This window comes from Perca flavescens, chromosome 5 (genome assembly GCF_004354835.1).
Source record: "Perca flavescens isolate YP-PL-M2 chromosome 5, PFLA_1.0, whole genome shotgun sequence".
NCBI classification, from domain to species: domain Eukaryota; kingdom Metazoa; phylum Chordata; class Actinopteri; order Perciformes; family Percidae; genus Perca; species Perca flavescens.
The window spans coordinates 8,424,319-8,446,966 of NC_041335.1; the positions used below are offsets into that span (position 1 = coordinate 8,424,319).

The 22,648-nt window shown below is 43.4% G+C and overlaps 1 protein-coding gene across 1 annotated transcript in view; it reads right to left on the reverse strand.

Annotated features, from left to right (window-relative positions):
* The window catches only part of whrnb (whirlin b), a 139,634-nt gene that overhangs the window by 20,261 nt on the left and 96,725 nt on the right, over positions 1-22,648 (reverse strand). The window contains exons 7-9 of the mRNA XM_028577761.1: positions 11,680-11,901; positions 7,751-7,825; positions 6,054-6,735 (exon numbers count right to left, since the gene is read on the reverse strand). Of these exons, the coding sequence (XP_028433562.1) occupies positions 6,054-6,735; positions 7,751-7,825; positions 11,680-11,901 (979 nt within the window). The remainder of the gene's footprint in view (positions 1-6,053; positions 6,736-7,750; positions 7,826-11,679; positions 11,902-22,648) is intronic.

The window sequence follows — 22,648 nt, forward strand, 5'->3', positions numbered from 1 at the left end:
CAAACACAAAACCGCATTCGTCTGTCCACTAGGATTCTTCGAGTTCAACAGGATGCCTCAGGGGATAACTAACGCCCCTAGCACGTTCCAGAGGCTTATGGAGCGCTGTATGGGAGAGTTGAACTTGAAGCAAGCCCTAGTTTTCCTTGATGACCTCATCGTCTTCTCCTCGACACTGGAGGAACACGAGGAAAGGTTGATGCGCGTGCTCAACCAATTGAAAGAGTTTGGATTGAAACTGTCGCCAGGGAAGTGCAAGTTCTTCCAAACCTCTGTAAAGTACCTCGGCACATTGTGTCTGAAAAGGGCATCGAAACTGATCCAGACAAAGTAGCAGCATTAAAAACCTGGCCAAACAACCTGAAAGAGCTAAGAACCTTCCTGGGTTTCTGTGGTTAATACCGCCGGTTCGTAAAAGACTATTCAAAGATTGTGAAGCCACTCAACGAGCTCACTGCTGGCTATCCGCTGCTGAGAAAGCACACTAAAACCACAGCAAACCCTGAGAAATACTACAACCCAAAAGACATCTTTGGTGACAGATGGACGCCTGCTTGCCAGGCAGCGTTCGACACCATAATTGAAAAACTGACAACTGCACCCATCCTCGGGTTTGCTGACCCCAAGCTCCCCTACATTTTACATACAGATGCAAGCACCTCGGGCCTTGGTGCTGCCCTTTACCAGGAGCAACAGGGACAGCAGCGAGTTGTCGCTTATGCAAGTCGAGGTATGTCGAAATGTGAGTCTAGGTATCCTGCACACAAACTAGAATTCCTTGCCCTTAAGTGGGCAGTAACAGAAAAATTCCAGGACTACCTGTACGGGAACACGTTCCTTGCTGTCACCGATAGCAATCCATTAACATACATTCTTACCTCTGCTAAGCTCGACGCCACGAGCTACAGATGGTTAGCCGCTCTGTTGACATTTGATTTCCAGCTACAATACAGAGCCCGTAAGCAAAATCAGGACGCGGATGGGCTGTCCAGGCGTCCTCACGGCAGATTACCTGAGGACACATCATCACAAAAAGAGTTGGAGAGGATACAGCAATTCACAAAAAGACACTTGTCAGAGACTGATTATGCAAACCTGGATGAAAACACCATCAAAGCAATCTGTGAAAAGCACTTGGTTCGCCAAGTGATCAACAATCACTCTGGGGAAACATCACCCAGCACCACCTTGGTTGTGTCGCTTGCCCATCATCCAAAGGCTCTCCCACAAAGCTTTGAAGAAGAGGATCAGCTTGGTGGCTTACCTGTCATCCCTTCATTAGCACCAGCTGAATTAAGAGACAAGCAAAATGCTGATCCCTGCATCCGTGAAGTACTCAGGCAAGTGGAGTCGGGAGAGAAACCCCCACCATCCTTGAGGAAGGAACTTCCTGAGCTTGGTCTCTTACTAAGAGAGTGGAACAAACTTGAGGTCTGGCATGTTGTATCGCAAGCGGCAAGAGGGTGCTCAGACTCACTACCAGCTTGTGCTCCCTGAATCCCTGAGATCCTTAGTCCTCAAGAGCCTCCGTGACGACATGGGCCACATGGGCACAGAGCGCACCCTAGATCTCGTCCGGAAGCGTTTCTATTGGCCCAAAATGTCAGCTGAGGTGGAAACTAAGGTCAAAACCTGCAACTGCTGCATACGACGTAAGACTATGCCCGAGAAAGCCGCACCACTCGTCAACATCATCGCTACAAGACCACTCAAACTTGTGTGTATGGATTTTCTCAGTGTGAAGCCGGACTCCAGTAACACCAAAGACATTCTGGTCATTACCGACCATTTTACGAAATATGCAGTGGCCGTCCCCACCCCGAATCAGAAAGCCAGGACAGTGGCCAAGAGCCTGTGGGACCACTTTTTCGTCCATTACGGCATCCCTGGAAAACTCCACAAGTGACCAAGGTTCCGACTTTGAGTCCCGAACAATAAAAGAACTGTGTGAGCTCATTGGCACTCAAAAGATAAGAACCACCCCTTACCATCCGAGAGGGAACCCTGTAGAACGGTTCAACAGGACCCTGCTCAACATGTTGGGAACCCTCAAGAATCAGAAAAAGAGTCACTGGCGTGATTACGTCAAACCATTAGTACACGCTTATAATTGTACTAAGAACGAGACAACTGGCTTTACCCCTTACGAGTTAATGTTTGGGCGTCAGCCAAGATTGCCAGTTGACCTAGCCTTTGGCCTAACAGTCAATCACCAGCCAGGCTCACACTCGCAATATGTTCACAACCTGAAATCCCAACTCGAAGACAGTTACAGAGTAGCAACTGAGAATGCTAAAAAGTCAGCCAGTCGCAACAAGGCGAGGTTTGACAAGCATGTTGTTGACTCCACCTTGAAGGAAGGCGAAAGAGTCTTGGTTCAAAATGTCCGCCTTAGAGGCAAGCACAAGTTAGCCGACAGGTGGGAGTCCGACGTGTATGTTGTCCTGAGACAGTCTGGAGACGTCCCAGTGTATGTTGTGAGGCCTGAAACAAGAGATGGTCCACAAAGAACTCTTCATCGTGACCTCCTGCTGCCATGCGGTTTCCTTCCTGTGACCTCAAACGAAAGTGAAACTAACCCGTCAAAGGCAGTGAGGCGACCAAGAACTCGACAACATACTAAAAATGACTGATGGGGATGAATCCCAATCTGACTCTGAGGAATATCACTATGATGGACACAGAAACCTAAGAGTGGAAACACTAGGTTTCGACCTGATCCCTAAACCCATAGAACACTTACCAGAAAGGATTGAACTGGAACCTTCCAAAAAGTTGACTGCTGTTAAGCAAGATCCTTCAGACGTAGCCAAAGCTTTTCCTGAGGATGTTCCAGTAGAGACTTGTGACCTGAACTTACCTGAACCTAGAGAGAGAGACTTATCTGATCCTGGAAACAATGACTTACCTGATCCTGAAGAGAGCAGCTCAACCGCTGGACAGGAAATTGGAAACCTACTTGAGGAAGACCTGAAAAATGTCCATCCTTCTACTCAACCTGCCCCGGAGGGCAAAGAAGACACAAGTGTTATGGACCAAACTGACATCAAGACAGAAGGTGACAGTTCTAGAAGACCTATCAGAGGCAGAAAAGCGACTAAAAGACTGACTTACCCTGAGCTAGGGAACCCGTTGGTTACAATAGTTCAGTCTTTATTTCAAACCTTGAGTGATGTGTTTACAGATTCCCTTGAAGAACCTAGCTTTCCAAAAACCCCTAGAGTTGTGACAGTACAGATTCAGAATGCATAAAAGCTGCATAAATAAGTTTGAAAGTGATTCATTTAATGTAAGTTAATTAATCTGAGTTAATTAAAAACGTTAATACAACAATCATTTAATGCTGCCCCTTTAAGGGACTAATGACGCTAGACGCAGCACCTCACTGACGCTGCAGCAGAGACCTGAGAGAGCAGAGGAGAAATTGGAGAGAACGAGCATCGGTTAATGAGTAGAAAAAAGAGTGAAAAAGTAAATTTTGCAGTTGAAAAACATAATTTACCTGGTCGGGAACTGACGTTTTTTTTTATGAGAACTAAGCCACACCGGTTTTGGTGAGTTTTGTTGTTTTCTTGCATTTTTGCAGTGTTGTACCCTTTTTTTCTCTGGCGGAGAGCTAACGCTAAAGACTTAGCTGTTTACAAGGAGATGCTTCATCATAAACGGTTTACCAGTTAATATTTTGGGTTTATGAAGACTGTGAATGTATGCTGTGTAAATGAAAGATGTGTGCAGTAGTTGCGTGGGAGACGGAGCTGTGAGTTAAAAGAGACCGCTCCGCTGTCATTTTTGAGGTGAAAAAACACCGTAGCAGTAATGTTACAACTCAGAGAATGTGAAACATTTATTTGTGCAATTCGAGGATTTAAAAGAGACTTATTGTGCTTATGACCTGTTACACAGGTCAGGTTTTTTTGCTTGGTTTGAAGCTCGGTCGGAGCGAGGATTGGTCTGCAGTGTGCGGGCATGCACATGCACAGACGGGATTCAAGATGGCGAGCCAGACCCAGAAATTCAACTCATCTTCTCCATCGCATCAGTGAGAAAATCTCCTGCGTATGGTGACTCGCTGCCAGAGTGGTAGGAGTATCAGGAATTGGTTTTGAACTGAACTGGAAACTGATTGAATTATGGTGTAATTATTATTTTGCTCCCCACTCCTTAGAACCTAGAACTGGTCCAGTGGCGCAGTTAGTGGTGTGATACCGGTGCTACATTAGGTTACTTGTTAGGTTATTTGTGACCCAATTCCTGGGTTAAAAAGGGGTTATTTCAACCCAGAAAATGGGGTTGTTCTTTTGACCCAGAAGTTGGGTTATTTTAACTACACTGTTGGGTTATTTTAACCCAACAGAAGTTGGGTCAAAAAGAGTAACCCAATTTTCTGGGTGGAAATAACCCAGAAATTACTTGGTCCCTTTTTAACCTAGGAGTTGGGTAAAAAATAACCCATAATGGGTTATTTTTGACCCAGGAGTTTTTAGAGTGTACTGGGGGTCCCTAAACAGTCTTGAAATTGCATAACTTGGGTATGACTGGAGAGCTGAAACTGCTGTATTTGTATCTGTTTCTTTCTGAGTAGTTCTTACATTCCCTTTTCCAACACTAATAAATACATTTTTAGATCAAGCATTGGAACAAGGATTATGAGGGCGAACGGGCTCCCAGAGAGATAAGTCCATCACTAGTAACTATCTACTACAGCAACTCTCTTTTTTATCTTTTACATTTTTGCTTTGTTGCTCTATGTGGCCTTCAACTTTGTTATAAGTTCTTGTCATTTAGTTCATTTTGTGCATGCACATATGAACGCATGTTCATGTGAAACGTGGTTATCTATTTTAATTTTACGTTTTTTTAGGCAGCCACTTCTTTCTTTTTAGTCTACTATAGTCAATAATATACAATACAGCAATACTGCTATATAACAATATTGGATTTCTTTTGCACACATATTTGTACAACTTTTTTTTATAAAGTATTGTAACCTATATATTGTATATAGGTTTTTATTGTCCATTGTATTTCATTTCTCATTTTATTTTTACTTATTTAATTCAAAACTGTTCTTTTACCTTTTAGCTATGGACTACACTGGAATAAAATATGTAAGATCAGAGAGCCTAGTAGCATTACTCCGAGAATCTGCTCCAGAGTTTCATGTTATCCCCCCACTCTTTCCCCCAAGTTTCCTGTATCTACTGTCAACTATAGCAACATAGCAAACCTAATAATAAATGTAGCCGCAAACAGCTATTGGGGTCCAAGCACAACTGTATTTGTGGCTGTTGGTGATGATGATGATAGGATGATAATTTATCTACTGTAAGCTATAATGTAATCTGTTGTGTATTTATGTGCGTTTTATACATGTATCTATGTTTTTATGCTTTATGCCTGCTGCGACACAAATTGCCCTCTGGGACAAATAATATATTGATTGATTGATTGAAGCAGATTAACCTCACTGAGCATTTGAAAACATTACACATGCATGAATTGCCACATTGTTGGTAGGTCTTGGCTTGACTTGGCATACCTGGGTTCAAACACTGGACCTTTGTATCCCCAGAGAAGGTGTCTTACTGATTGCACCAATGGGGAGACATGGTTTTCAACACAAACCTCTTCAAAAGTTGAGACAATGATAGCAGATGTGCAAAACTGTTTTTTGTTGTCTATTTACACTTACTGCCATCACAAAGTCAATAAGTACAACTCTGGAGCTAATGTTGTGGAAATGTATGAATGTATGATGCAGAATTTATCATGTGCGCCACCACATTTGGGGGTTGTGGGGGGCCTTTATTAGGGTCTATACTTTAATATTGTAATAGTTTGTGCTGGCCATGAAAAACGATTATTATTTGAGACTTTGAATTAGGGATTTGAGAATTCACAGCAGCCAGTTACTTACTTACAGTCCGATAGGCAATGTTGTTGTGGGTATTGGTAACAATTTATAATTTTGCCCTTTTAAGTTGAAGCATACATGAGATGCATTTCTACAAAGGGAGACACACGCACAGACACACTCACGCAGAGTTGTGTACCTCTTTGCTGTGGTCTGGAGTCTGCAGACAGCCGATTCATGTCTGTTATGATGACTTTCTGGGGGAAGGCAGGTGAGCAGGGCCGAACAGGACTATATGGTGGAGCAGCAGTTGTGATAAGAGAGGGGCAGGGGGAGGGACATGGCGAGGAATGGGGTGATGGATGAGGGGATGGCATGGGAGATGCTGCTTTGGAAGATGGCACAGACTTTGACAAGTATGAGGACTTCTCATAGGAGCTCGATCTGCAAGTGAGCTTGACAGATGCATCTAGCTTAGCAGAGCTGGAGGAGTCCTGGCGGTGCAAGAAGCCTGGGCAGGTGTGGTGGTGAATGTGATGAGCAAAGTTGGGGTGGTTGTGGTGTTCAGAGTCAGAGAGTTGAAATGAACTCTGGCAGGTGTGATGGAGTGCATTGAGAGAAGTGTGGTGGCTGGCACCAGCACAGGTGTGGTGGGCAGAGGCTGCTGGGGAGTGGTGGGTGGTGGGGAGGGATTTAAGCGACTTGTGGAGGCAGTCCTGAAGCAGCCGAGTGGTTCCTGTGAAAAGCAGGCTGGAGCCAGGCTGCATTCGTCGGGCGGAAGGCTTCCGGCTGAGCTCTTTCTCTCTGGATGGCCTGCTTTGAGCTTTGAGAGGGGCAGGCCTGCAGAATGAAGGAGATTCATCTGAAGCCTGCATTCCGTTCTGTCAATGAAAAGAAGGCCACAGTATTCATTGAATCCCACATGAAAACTTGACCCCCTGTATTACTCATCCCTGAGGTATGTCACTAATTCTAGCTTCAGGACCCATCATTGCACCTTATACAGCATGGTCATTTTTCACTGCATATGTTAAAACATTGGTACATTTTAGTCTATAAGATCATCTCAGGCAAATTCCCTACTTTGTTTATATTTTTGCAAAGATGTCATAATCTCAGGTCGCACAAATGACTAGTTTGAAGTGCCTTCAATCAGTACAGATGCTGCCAAAAACAACCATTGTTGTTGGAATGATCTGCAAGCTAAGCTCAAACTTGAGATCCTTATCTCTTTAAAATATTTAAAACTTATAATAATGGAATTGGTCACTGCTAGCTGCAGTTGCTTCAATTAACTAATACATGACTAAATATTTGCTGCCTTGTTAATGCTCTGTATTATGTAATATATTTGTTTTGTCGTACTTATTGTTGCTGTTGTGATCTGATGTTATTGTGTTTTGTGTTGGATGATGCTATTTTACCCTGTCTTGGCTAGATCTCACTTGTAAAAAAGGTTTTAATCCCAATGTGACCTTCTATTTAAATAAAGGTTATCTATACAATTGCCATGAAAGCAGAGCACATCCATGTTTACAAGGAAATTATTTCCTGATTTTAATGACTTGATGGCCTTTCTTAGCGTCATCCTCAGGCAAGTTTCAGATTTTAGCCTCAGTACAGTATAATTAATAATCAACACTTTGTTGTTGTGGGATGAAATGAACATTACAGCTTCAATAAAACTCCTAGTGGGGCTTCTAGTCTTGTTATGTTAATCTAGCATGTCCTCTAGAAATATGGTAACACTGGTGTATAATGCATTACATTTAGATTTTTAAACCAAATCGGATGCCTGAGGTATTGGGTGTTAAAAATGGACAAACATGGAACCCCATTCACAGACAGCCCAGTTATGTGCATTTGCTTCTTCTTTATGACAGATGAAACACATACCAGCGCAATTTTATGTAAGGCATTAGTGTTCTCCTCCTGGTCTTTTTGGATCCAGCCACCAACAGAGCCGTCGGTCTGAAAGAAACAGAATGAAAAATTTTAGTACAGCAGGGCTAAATATGTAATAACAACTTAATATGGTTTCACTTTAACCTACTTAATGCAGACGGCAGATGGATGGGATTTGCCCCACAGGGCAAACTAATGAGTGCAAGAAAGTTTAGACAGCTAATGTTGAGAAACTTTTTTTCTGTAACAGCTGAATCATTTGGGGGGGGAGTCCTTTAAAGGGGTCCACATGGTCCTCCAGCAATATGAGAAATACTGTAATTTCACAACTTCATTCATGTGTTATGGGAGTGTTATAAAAATTACTATAATAAGAAGGTGTCAGGAAATAAAATACACTATATATACTACTGGTCAAAAGTTTTAGAACACCCCAATTTTTCCAGGTTTTTATTGAGATTCATGCAGTTCAATGTCTTATTGTACTCTGAAATGAAAGAATAGAACAAATGAACAATTTAAGTTAAAAAAGAAATCATGGAATCAATTTATGAACCAAAATGTATTCTAAATTTTTGACTCATCAAAGTAGCCCACTTTGGCAGATATAACAGCTGAACACACTCGTGGCATTCTTTCTACTTTCTAACGTTACCTCCTCGCCACATCGTTGACAGAAAAGGAGAGACCCGGTCTTAATACGGCACCGGTGCCTTAACGACCATTATCTACCGGACCGAATTGCAACGCGGTGCCACTGAAATGCCTGCGCTTCTCTCGGATGCTCCGAAAACGGACGTTAGAGGCAACCTAAACATCGCCGCATGTTACGCTAGTTAACACTACACTCAACAGCAAGTAACGTTAGCCTATCGTTAGCTAGCAGCTGGAGTAAACAGTTAAAATGCTGACAGCTAAACGGTGTAAAAGTGTGTCTGTATTTCACTGGAGAGGCACATATGACAGTGTGCCGCTGCTGTTGCATTGACATATGTGCTGTTGTCGGAAAAACACAGATGTTGCGTTCACTTGAAATTCGCCTCGCCAGCGTCGTGCTGCATTCAAAGTTGTTGTAAAATACCCTTTTCCTATCCAGTGGTTGTTTTTGTCGTTTAACAGGATCTTACTGGTGAAATAAGTTATTGTTATAAGTTATTGTTGTTACATTTTTAATAAATCACTTAATTTTGCTTTAGCAATAAACAAGCCGTTCTATAATGTCGTTTTTTTTGCTCCTTTTTGAAATAAAATGAAAAAAATATGCAGATTAAATATCAGGTAATAATATAAACTGTAAAGTAGCTACACCTTTTTAAAAGGATCCTTTCGGTAAATCAGCCTCTGCCGGGTAGAAATTTGTGAAATTTTATAAAAAAAGTTAACACCAACATTTAGTGGCAAAATCCATTGTTATGTCTACAAAATTATTTTAGATAGAGTAGAAGTTCAAGTCAACACTACCTCTGGTCAAAATATTGACTTAGTATCTCAGAATATGAACTAAGAATCTCAAAGTAATGAGAAAATGTCAAATATTGACTTAGAATCTCAATATATTGGCTTAGTATCTCAATATATTAATTTATCTCAAAATATTGACTTAGTATCTCAATATTGACTTAATTTCTCACTATATTGTTCAGTATCTCAAAATATTGACTTATCTCAAAATATTGACTTAGTATCTAAATATATTGACTTATCTCAGAATATTGACTTAGTATCTCAGTATATTGACTTAATATCTCACTATATTGGTTCAGTATCTCAATATATTGATTTAACTCAAAATATTGACTTAGTATCTCAATATATTGACTTAGTAACTCAGAATATTGACAAAGAATCTCAAACCAATAAGAACATTTCAAATATTGACTTACGATCTCAATATATTGACTCAATATCTCAGAGTATCGACTTAGTATCTCAATATATTGACTAAGTAACTTAGAATATTGACTAGGAATCTGAAAGTAATGACAAACTTTAAAATATTGACTTAGAATCTCAATATATTAACTTCTGCACACCGGCGTGCAACATATTACTTTGTATTATGAGTCTGGAGATCCTTTTTTCTTGTTGAATGGGAAATCTATTGTTGGGACACGTTTGTTTCTACTGTTTCAACTGAATTGTATTAATGTTGATAGTGTTAGGATGCTTTCAACAGTTTGTTCAAATTCTGCATTAGCAAAACACAATTTCTTTTAATAAAATGATGACTCTTTACCCGGACAAGTGACTTTTATGCATGGACAAGTGAAAAGTAAATGTACTTGTTCCTCAAAAAGTTAATGTCAAGCCCTGTGTGTGTGTGTGTGTGTGTGTGTGTGTGTATATATATATATATATATATATATATATATATATATATATATATATATATATATATATATATATATATATATATATATATATATATATATAAATTAAATTAATTTTTTTGATCAGGGGTTGTAACTTCCCAACCACAATAATGAGGAGTGTGTCAGCACAGGCAATTACACATATGGTGTGCTGCAGCAAACACCATCACCAGCAAGCTTTTAAAGGCACCACAAAACAACTAAGCATGACATGACAAATGCACCTGCGGGCACAGAGGTTGGTCAGTGAGCAGGTCAAAATCATAACGCAGAGGGAAATAATCCACACTTTGTTCACGCTAAAACCAAACAGTGTTGTCAGGTTACAGTTGCAGTGTTGGGTCTTCTAGGGGCCAGACTGCCGGAGGACATGGATCAGAAGCAGACTATACCCTGACACAATGAGGTCTCTGTGGATTGATGTGGGCCACAGTGAAACATTAATACTACATAGTCGCTGACCTGCCACAAAGACGAGCTGCTCTGTGTCAAAGACTGATGCCAGGAGGCTGAGACTGAGGGAGATTGAAAAAAATGGTATGTGAAGTGGCACACACACACACACACACACACACACACACACACACACACACACACACACACACACACACACACACACACACACACACACACACAGACAAACCTTCAGTGATCTATGCGGATCCTCTGAATAGATATAAAATAATGCAGTGCAAGATAAGAGCAAAGCGAATGAGAACAGCACAGTCACTGTGCTCATGCCTACACACATCCTGGCCCTGTGTGAACTTGGCATGCTCAGGCCAGGTTCTACAAGGATACAAAAGCATACATTGCACCCTCAGTCTAATATTTTCAACAGACGTACACCACTGGTAAATTAACAGAGGGCTCGCCGAGAGAAGAATGTTCCCAAAAGGAAGTTAAAATTGAACGTTGACTTGGCCAGTCAACGTTCTTGGCTCGATGCCGAGATAAACAGCCAGGCTCACATAGCAGTTCCTCTGAAACATCTGCGTACATATTCAAGAAGCCAGTTAATTTCTTGTCTGAAAACCTATCAACATTTTATCTGGTGACACTGTAGGATGAAAATGAAAATATATCACTGGTAGTTGCAAAATGCATGCTGGGATACTTGTCTACCCCAAATTCAAAAGTGAACTCCCAAAGTATCCTCAATAAAACAGGCAGAGCATTTGGACTTTAAATTGGAACACAGATTGAGAGAGGCCTCATTTGTTTAACACCTTTGTTAAATTGTGATTATGTATTCAATGAGTTATGTTTCAAATGAACAATAGTTTTTCAGTTGTTTTCACTAAATCATTTGACATCAGTATTTTTTTTTGTCAGATGATTTGGTAAGCAGCAGCCATGTAAGAAGAAGGTGCAACCAGGTGGTCATTAATGCAAAATAACATTGATAAAGTTAAAAAAATTTGGCTTGAAAGTTGCCCTTTCAGTTCTTATCTTGCTATTCTATAACATATTTATTACACATCTTTAAATAAGGTTGCATTAATGTGGTAAAGTGAAACAACCACAAAACATTACAATGGATGTCACCTTTTTAGGTATAGTAAATAAGGGATGTACTGTAGCAGGGACAGTGTGTCCTGTATCATGGATCACAGTGGCTATGTGGTTGCCATGGCCCTGTGGATGCAGCACTCCCAGGCCTCCATGCCAGGGCTGGTAGGCCTCCCTTTCACAGTTCAACACCAGCCCGTCATACAATTCCAGGTCCTGGGGAGCCACCAGACTCCTCACTTCAGACAACATGGACAACTGAAAGAAAGGAAAATAGAAAACAAAAGATATAGAAGCATGCATCAGGGAAAGAGTAGACAGCAAATTTCAAAATTATTCAAATCCTACACATTGTACCTTAGGTTGAACAAGCCCACACAATGTAATCTACAAAGAGCAAGGTTAGTCTTAGGGTCTGTAATGTAAATGATCAACTGAAAAGTATGTCAACAGAAAAGAAGATCAAATTGTTTAGACCCAGATCATTTATAATAATAATAACAATAATAATAATAATAATAATAATAATAATAATAATAATAATAATTGTATATGATATTAGGCCTCCTAGAATAACAAAAGAAATACAATATTGCTGCATTCATGCGGTTTTGGACACAAGACACCCGACAGACAGACACTTTCTTGGCATAGAATTATGGTAGGAACCGCTAAAAATACAAAAACCTTGCCGTCCTCTACACCCGATGGACAGACACACTTCCTCGGTTTAGAATTATGGTGAGAACCGCTAAAAATAACACTACCTTGCCGTCCTTGCCACCCGACTGAACACACTTTAATGGCTTAGAATTACAGCAGCAATCGCTAAACCAATAGATTCTCACTCCCATCTCGTAAAATACAGACGCTTGGTCAGGTGCCTTTGTTGTTGTTGTTATTGACGCTAAAAGTCTCCTTTAACGTAACACACTTTATCTAAACGCGCTTGGTCGGGACTATTGGCGTCTCTTTTGACGCAGTTATGTTAAGGAAAAGGTCGTGGGTGGGCTTACATTTCCGTGGCACGCGGGAAGAACGGTGACATACGGGAAGAACGGGACGTTTGGGTTAAGGAAAAGGTTGTGGGTGGGCTTGTGTTTCCGTGACATGCGGGAAGAATGGGACGGTTGAGTTTAGAAAAAGAAGAAAGCGACTTTAGGAAACATGACAAGTGGGACACGAACCATGCTCTCCTGGGTGAAAGCCCTGTGTTTGACCCATCCACCACCCTAACCAACCTTCCTGCATGGAATTTCGGCCTTACATACTACTCGCTACCATAGTCGCTTTTACCCTACAGTCACATTAGCTACAAGAGACAGAGACAAAGCTGCCACGGGCAAGGCGGGTCCAAAATAGACAAGAAATCTATTTTATGCAAATGCTGAGCGATGCGACAAAGCAACTGCCAATCAGAGTGAAGGCAGCATGAGGGCAGCGTGACGTATGTCAGTGGCTCGAGTCGAAGAAAATAATTCAAGATGGCGGAAAACTCTTCAGGACATCGTATTTATGTATATATCTGATATGTTTTGGGATTTTATCTCATATATCATATGTTACTTTTATCGAGAAATAAATACTTTTAAATCCAAAAACATCGTTCTTGTGACTTAACAATACCTCTGAAGTAACTTTTAAGACATGCTTGAAGGTAGCACCGGAGAATTTCTATTTACTGTTGCCAAGCAACCAGGGGTAGGCTAGGCACGCCCAGGAGCGCCCACCATAGACAGTATATAAGAATGGACCAACATATCCCGTTGCTCTGGACGGAGACCAGTGAAGGATATTAGAAGCACTTTTCCGGTGAGCGCTGAGCGTTACTGCGCAGCCTCCAACTGAGAGAGACGAAGTAAATGTGATGTGAGCAACCTGTCTGAAAGTTGGAAGTCTTCTGGTAGCTGTGCCAAGAGAAATCTCTATCATTCCGAATCTTACAGAGACGGAGAGCGTAGGTATATGTAAGAAGATAATATGGGCACAGGCTAATTATTGCTAACTAAAATGCTAGTTAACATTAGTAATTAAACCTAAACAGCTCATGTAAGTCGAAACTGCCTGCAAACTTCTCCTGTACTATACGGTAATTCCTCTACTATGTGACACAATCGTTAGCCTATTTTTACAAAAACGTCTGCTACGGAGCCATAACGTGAGGTACAAGGTACCTTTTACACATTGTTGTGTTTCTTTAGAAATAAACAATGGACAAATAGAGTCTTTAAACGCTTCAGATGTAAAGTTATTCGCTGTCAAACTGATGTCAAAATGAATGGCAGTCAGTGGAATGCGTTTTGTAGCATCAAAATGGCGCCATAGGAGGTTCGAGTTCTGAAGCAAAGCTTACCCCCTTGGCGCCCACAAGCAAGTGCATGTCGCTCTCTTTTGTAGCTAATGTGACTGTAGGGTCAGTGTTACGTCATCTTCAAACCCCATGTAGCTGCTGCTCTCCACGGTACGTTCTACAAACATGCCGAAGGGCGCTTTCTTCGTCGCTTCAGACGCTGACAGCCACTGTCCAAACGTCCGTATTTTACGATTTCGGAGTGGGAACGGGTTGGCTAAACCCACTGCAAACTCACGGTCCCCTCTTTCCGATTTATAGACCCCTCTCTTGGCTTAAAACAACTCACGTTGTTGGCTACGGCCGCTGAACAGGCTACACATTGTAAACAGTCGTGGCCTACTTGCCTGGTCCTTCGGTAACGTTAGCAGTTAGCAGGTTTAGCATGGAGGCGTTAGCCAGGACCAGTCAGGATCACTTTATTGGCTGTGTCTCAATTGTTTTTGCGAGTTACCAACTCGGGTACTCTAGGTACTCTAGCCTTCAATGGGAGTAAAGTGAGGCGACCATCAAATAGGTTCCGCTTTCTTCTGACTTTTCGGTACTGCTATGATTTATTAACAGGTTATGTACCACAGTCATTGAAAGTAGCTGTGATAAAACCTCTTCTGAAAAAAACCACCCTCGATCCTGAGGTCTTAGCCAACTACAGACCTATATCTAATCTCCCCTTTCTTTCCAAGATCCTTGAGAAGGTAGTCGCTAATCAGTTATGTGACTTTCTACATAGGAATAGTCTATTTGAGGACTTTCAGTCAGGATTTAGAATACATCACAGAGACGGCACTGGTGAAAATTACTAACGACCTAACTGCTGCCGACAAAGGACTTCTCTCCATACTTGTCTTATTAGATCTTAGTGTTGCATTCAACACTATTGACCATACCATCCTGTTACAGAGATTGGAACATTTAGTTGGTATTAAAGGAATTGCACTAAGCTGGTTTAAGTCCTATTTCTCTGATCAATCTCAATTTGTTAATATTAATGATAAATCCTCCAAGCACGCTAAAGCCATGGCGTTCCACAAGGCTCAGTGCTTGGACCAATTCTATTTCTCCTTATATATCCTTCCTCTAGGCAATATTATTAGGAAACACGCAAACAACTTTCACTGTTATGCAGATGACACCCAATTATGCTTGTCAATCAAGCCAGACGAAACCAGTCAGCTAGCTAAACTTCAAGCGTGCATTAAAGATATAAAATCCTGGATGACCTACAATTTTCTGATGTTACTCTCAAACAAAACCAAAGTTATTGTGTTGGGCCCCAAGCACCTCCGAACTTCATTATCTAAAAGTGTAGCTACCCTGGAAGGCATTGCCCTAGCCTCCAGCACTACTGTCAGAAATCTAGGAGTTATTTTTGATCAGGATATATCCTTTAATGCCCACCTAAAAAAAAACTCAAGAACAGCCTTTTTCCATCTTCGTAACAATGTCAAAATAAGAACATCCTCTTACAAAACGATGCTGAAAAACTAGTCCATGCATTCGTTACTTCCAGGCTGGACTACTGTAATTCCTTATTATCAGGTTGCTCAAATAAGTCCCTTAAGACTCTCCAGCTGATCCAGAATGCTGCAGCGCGTGTTCCAGACCTGCCAACCTTGAAGAAATGTTATGAGTACAACCCCCGGCTTCTGGAAAACTGTTCGCCACCTCAGGAGGGGGAAGCAGGGAACCATCCAAGCTGTGTACAGTAAGGATGGGACACTGTTGACCGCAACTGAGGAGGTAATAGGGCGGTGGAAGGAGCACTTTGAGGAACTCCTGAATCCGACTAATATGCCCTCTATGTTAGAGGCAGAGCTGGAGGATGATGGGGGATCATTGTCAATTTCCCAGGCGGAGGTCACTGATGTAGTCAAACAACTCCACAGTGGCAAAGCCCCGGGGATTGATGACATCCGTCCAGAAATGCTCAAGGCTGTGGGTTTGGAGGGGCTGTCCTGGTTGACACGCCTCTTCAACATTGCGTGGAAGTCTGGGACGGTGCCAAAGGAGTGGCAGACCGGGGTGGTGGTTCCCCTTTTTAAAAAGAGGGACCAGAGGGTGTGTGCCAATTACAGGGGTATCTCAATTCTCAGCCTCCCTGGTAAAGTCTACTCCAAGGTGCTGGAAAGGAGGGTTCGGCCGATAGTCGAACCTCGGGTTGAGGAGGAACAATGCGGATTCCGTCCTGGTCGTGGAACAACGGACCAGATCTTTACTCTCGCAAGGATCCTGGAGGAAGCCTGGGAGTATGCCCAACCGGTCTACATGTGTTTTGTGGCTCTGGAAAAGGCGTATGACCGGGTCCCCCGGGAGATACTGTGGGAGGTGCTGCGGGAGTATGGGGTGAGGGGGTCTCTTCTCAGGGCCATCCAATCGCTGTACAACCAAAGCGAGAGCTGTGTCCGGGTTCTCGGCAGTAAGTTGGACTCGTTTCAGGTGAGGGTTGGCCTCCGCCAGGGCTGCGCTTTGTCACCAATCCTGTTTGTAACATTTATGGACAGGATATCAAGGCGTAGTCGGGGTGGAGAGGGGTTGCAGTTCGGTAGGCTGGGGATCTCATCGCTGCTCTTTGCAGATGATGTGGTCCTGATGGCATCATCGGCCTGTGACCTTCAGCACTCACTAGATCAGTTTGTAGCCGAGTGTGAAGCAGTTGGGATTAGGATCAGTACCTCTAAATCTGAGGCCATGGTTCTCAGCAGGAAACTGATGGAGTGCCTACTCCAGGTAGGGAATGAGTCCTTACCCCAAGTGAAGGAGTTCAAGTACCTTGGGGTTTTGTTTGCAAGTGAGGGGACAATGGAGCGGGAGATTGGTCGGAGAATCGGCGCAGCGGGTGCGGTATTACATTCAATTTATCGCACCGTTGTGACAAAAAGAGAGCTGAGCCAGAAGGCAAAGCTCTCGATCTACCGGTCAGTTTTTGTTCCTACCCTCACCTATGGTCATGAAGGCTGGGTCATGACCGAAAGAACGAGATCCAGGGTACAAGCAGTCGAAATGGGTTTCCTCAGGAGGGTGGCTGGCGTCTACCTTAGAGATAGGGTGAGAAGCTCAGTCATCCGTGAGGAGCTCGGAGTAGAGCCGCTGCTCCTTCGCGTCGAAAGGTGCCAGTTGAGGTGGCTCTGGCATCTGGTAAGGATGCCCCCTGGGCGCCTCCCTAGGGAGGTGTTCCAGGCACGTCCAGCTGGGAGGAGGCCTCGGGGAAGACCCAGGACTAGGTGGAGGGATTATATCTCCAACCTGGCCTGGGAACACCTCGGGATCCCCCAGTCGGAGCTGGTTAATGTTGCTCCTGCTGGAGCTGCTCCCCGCGACCCGATACCGGATAAGCGGACGAAGATGGATGGATGGAATCTGACGCTGCAAAGTAACTAAAGCTATAAAATAAATAGTTAAGTAAAACGTTCAATAGCCTACTTGACTCTGAATTGTGGTGGACTAGAAGTAGCCTAATAAGTAGGATTAAATAAAAAATACCCAATTAAAATTGAATCAAAGTAGCCCACGGTAGTATACCGATGGCTATAGTTACTTTCCACCGCTGATAAAATGTAATATTACGTGTTGCAAGACTAAACATTAATTCTCGACGTGTCAGTTGCTTGGTCACATTGCTGTAGTCACTGACAGGACACAGATGTTGTCAGTTACCGTCTCTGGTTCTGGCTCTGAAAACGGGGAACAGTGATGGGACAGCTCGCTTCAACGCAGCATAAACAACAAATGTCCGTGTCACAAATGTATCTCTGCAGTCAGTTCAACCACTGAAGCTCATGACTTCATGAGCTTCTTTAATGATAAAATTACAACAATTAGAGATAAAATCCGTTACCTTTTGCCCTAAATTTCTAACGGTTCACCTTTAAACGCAGAGTCGCTAGAAATAAACGACTAGTCTCGACATATACTTAGACTGCTTTTATCCTATAGACCTTCAACAATTAATGTTAAAGATATCCTCAGCTAAGCCTTCTACCTGTCTCTTAGACCCCATCCCAACGAGATTACTCAAAGAAGCGTTACCCGTGGTAAACACTTCATTACTAGATATGATCAATATGTCCTTATTAACAGGTTATGTACCGCAGTCATTTAAAGTAGCTGTGATAAAACCTCTTCTGAAAAAACCCACCCTCGATCCTGAGGTCTTAGCAAACTATAGACCTATATCTAACCTTCCCTTTTCATCCAAGATCCTTGAGAAGGTGGTTGCTAATCAGTTATGTGATTTTCTACATAGCAATAGTTTATTTGATGACTTTCAATCAGGATTTAGAAAGCATCATAGCAGAGAGACGGCACTGGTGAAAATTACTAACGACCTAACTGCTGCAGACAAAGGACTTGTCTCCATTCTTGTTTTACTAGATCTTAGTGCTGCATTTGACACTATTGACCATTCAATCCTGTTACAGAGATTGGAACACATAGTTGGCATTAAAGGAATTGCTCTAAGCTGGTTTAAGTCCTATTTCTCTGATCGATCTCAATTTGTTAATGTTAATGATAAATCCTCCAAGTACGCTAAAGTTAGCCATGGGGTTCATCAAGGCTCAGTGCTTGGACCAACTCTATTCTCCTTATATATGCTTCCTCTAGGCAATATTATTAGGAAACACTCAATTAACTTTCACTGTTATGCGGATGACACCCAATTATACTTGTCAATCAAACCAGACGAAACCAGTCAGCTAGCTAAATTTCAAGTGTGCATTAAAGATATAAAATAATAATAATTTTCTGATGTTAAACCCTAACAAAACTGAAGTTATTTTACTGGGACCTAAACACCTCAGAACCTCATTACCTAAAGACATAGCTACTCTGGATGGTATTGCCCTGGCCTCCAACACTACTGTCAGAAATTTAGGAGTTATTTTTTATCAGGATATATCCTTTAATGCCAATCAAAAACAAACCTCAAGAACAGCCTTTTTTCATCTTCGTAACATTGCCGAAATTAGGAATATCCTGTCTCAAAACGACGCTGAAAAACTAGTCCATGCATTTGTTACGTCCAGGCTGGACTATTGTAATTCCCTACTGTCAGGTTGCTCAAATAAGTCCCTTAAGACTCTCCAGCTGATCCAGAATGCTGCAGCGCGTGTTCTCACAAGAACTAAGAAAAGAGATCATATTTCTCCTGTATTAGCTTCTCTGCACTGGCTCCCTGTTGAATCCAGGATTGAGTTTAAAATCCTTCTCTTGACCTATAAAGCTCTAAATGGTCTAGCACCATCATATCTAGAAGAGCTCCTAATACCCTATTGTCCCACTAGAGCACTGCACTCCCAGAATGCAGAGTTACTGGTGGTACCTAGAGTCTCTAAACGTAGAATGGGAGCCAGAGCCTTCAGCTACCAGGCTCCTCTCCTGTGGAAGCAGCTCCCAGTCTGGTTTTGGCGGGCAGACACCGTCACCACATTTAAGAATAAACTTAAAACCCTCCTCTTTGATAAAGCTTATAGTTAAAGGTGCAATATGTAATATTGTATGTAATACTGGCAGCTAGCGGTTAAAATAGTTACTGCACTACCAATTCAAAATACTGGAGAGTTGTTTTCCCCGCCCCCTCCTGCCCAGACTCGAAGTTCACGGGGGTTGCCAGGCTGAGACCGCAGCATTCACAACAATGTTGCTAGCTTATATACTGTTTATGGTTGCTACAAGAGCAGCGATGAGATCCCCAGCCCACCGAACTGCAACCCCTCTCCATCCCAACTACGCCTTGATATCCTGTCCATAAATGTTACAAACAGGATTGGTGACAAAGCGCAGCCCTGGCGGAGGCCAACCCTCACCTGAAACGAGTCCGACTTACTGCCGAGAACCCGGACACAGCTCTCGCTTCGGTTGTACAGAGATTGGATGGCCCTGAGAAGAGACCCCCTCACCCCATACTTCCGCAGCACCTTCCACAGTATCTCCCGGGGGACCCGGTCATACGCCTTTTCCAGATCCACAAAACACATGTAGACCGGCATACTCCCAGGCTCCCTCCAGGATCCTTGCGAGAGTAAAGATCTGGTCTGTTGTTCCACGACCAGGACGGTATCCGCATTGTTCCTCCTCAACTCAAGGTTCGACTATCGGCCGAACCCTCCTTTCCAGCACCTTGGAGTAGACTTTACCAGGGAGGCTGAGAAGTGTGATACCCCTGTAATTGGCACACACCCTCTGGTCCCCCTTTTTAAAAAGGGGAACCACCACCCCGGTCTGCCACTCCTTTGGCACCGTCCCAGACTTCCACGCAATGTTGAAGAGGCGTGTCAACCAGGACAGCCCCTCCACACCCACAGCCTTGAGCATTTCTGGACGGATGTCATCAATCCCCGGGGCTTTGCCACTGTGGAGTTGTTTGACTACATCAGTGACCTCCGCCTGGGAAATTGACAATGATCCCCCATCATCCTCCAGCTCTGCCTCTAACATAGAGGGCATATTAGTCGGATTCAGGAGTTCCTCAAAGTGCTCCTTCCACCGCCCTATTACCTCCTCAGTTGAGGTCAACAGTGTCCCATCCTTACTGTACACAGCTTGGATGGTTCCCCGCCTCCCCCTCCTGAGGTGGCGAACAGTTTTCCAGAAGCACCTTGGTGCCGACTGAAAGTCCTTCTCCATGTCTTCTCCAAACTTCTCCCACACCCGCTGCTTTGCCTCTTTCGCGGCAGAGGCTGCAGCCCTTATGGGCCCTTCGGTACCCTGCAACCGCCTCCGGAGACTCCTTCTTCAGTCGGACGGCTTCCCTGACCACCGTTGTCCACCACGGTGTTCGTGGGTTACCGCCCCTTGAGGCACCTAAGACCCTAAGACCACAGCTCCTCGCCGCAGCTTCAGCAAGGGAAACTTTGAACATTGTCCACTCGGGTTCAAAGCCCCCAGCCTCCACACGGATGCACGAAAAGCTCCGCCGGAGGTGTGAGTTGAAATTCTGTCGGAAATGGGCCTCCTCCAGACGTTCCCAATTTACCCGCGCTACCCGTTTGGGCTTACCAGGTCTGTCCAGAGTCTTCCCCCACCCCCTGACCCAACTCACCACCAGATGGTGATCGGTTGACAGCTCCGCCCTTCTCTTCACCCGAGTGTCCAAAAGATACGGCCTCAGATCAGATGAAACGATTATAAAATCGATCATTGACCTTTGGCCTTTGGTGCTCTGGTACCAAGTACACTTATGAGCATCCCTATGTTCGAACATGGTGTTTGTTATAGACAATCCATTACTAGCACAGAAGTCCAACAACAAACAACCACTCTGGTTTAGATCAGGGAGGCCATTCCTCCCAATCACGCCTCTCCATGTGTCTCCATCATTGCCCACGTGCGCGTTGAAGTCCCCCAGCAGAACAATGGAGTCCCCCACTGGAGCCCCATGCAGGACTCCAGTCAAGGTCTCCAAGAAGGCCGAATACTCCGAACTCCTGTTTGGTGCATATGCACAAACAACAGTCAGAGTTTTCCCCCCCACAACCCGCAGGAGTAGGGAGGCGACCCTCTCGTCCACCGGGGTAAACTCCACCGGGGTAAACTCCAATGTAGCGGCGCTCAGCCGGGGGCTTGTGAGTAGGTTCACAGAGACACACAAACCTCTCCACCACGATAAGGTGATGGTTCACGGAGAGGTTGGTTGCAACGTCTTCTGTAATTTTACCGTGAGTAATGCCTTGATATCAGTCTAGGGTCTTTATAGACGTTGGCATGGTTAGCTAATGGACAGGGCCAGTGCTGACATGACACATGAGGGGGGGGTGTTTGTGGAGTCTGATTTAACCCAGCAAGTGTGTGGAGAATCGGTGAGAGGAGATTCATTCAAGAGATTTCAGGAAGGAGCCGCATGCAGCAGGCTGACAGCTGCATACAACGCGCTTCCACACGGCTAACACTATTGAAGACAAAGACACACCAAGGAGCAGGCTCGCAGAGAAGTCAACGAGGGACACTGGAAAGCCGACCCAGAGCGGAGGTCGTCTCGACCAGGAAGACACCAAAAGCTAGCAGGCTTGGCTCCGGAGCGCGAATTGAAACAGCAGCTGGGTGAGTCAGTCTAACACAGCACAACCCCTCTTAGGAAGGAGACGTATACACTCATCCAGACAAACACAGGTGTCATTCTCACGTTTAATGCATCACGCAGGGCGAGGAGACAACACCATTATTGTTAAGCAGTAGGTTAGCCTTTAGTAGCTGTGTTTCTTTGTTATATGAGCCAAGGTTAGCTTAGCCTTGTAACAGTAAAAATAACTATCATCAGCATACACTAAAATATCACATCTACACACAGAAGGTAGATCAATAATATATATGCTGAACAGGAATGGGCCCACAATAGAGCCTTGCAGGACACCAGTTAATGAACATAGGGGACTAGATCTATAATTATCAATATTAACAAGTTGGGAGAGTCAATTCAATATTCTAATCTTAATTAATGGCTTTTTAACTGATGTGTATTAATCATTAATAAAGTGATTCATTTTAAACCATTTATAAAGGGTGCCTTATTAGAAAGTGGTTCCAAAACTTGTATGTATCAAATTCCCTAACCTGGTTCAAGACATCTGAGTTGTTGAGACAACATAATAATTTCGTTTTATTGTCAGGTTATTTATTCCCACATTCTGATACATTCAACCTTTATTTCTCAATATACTT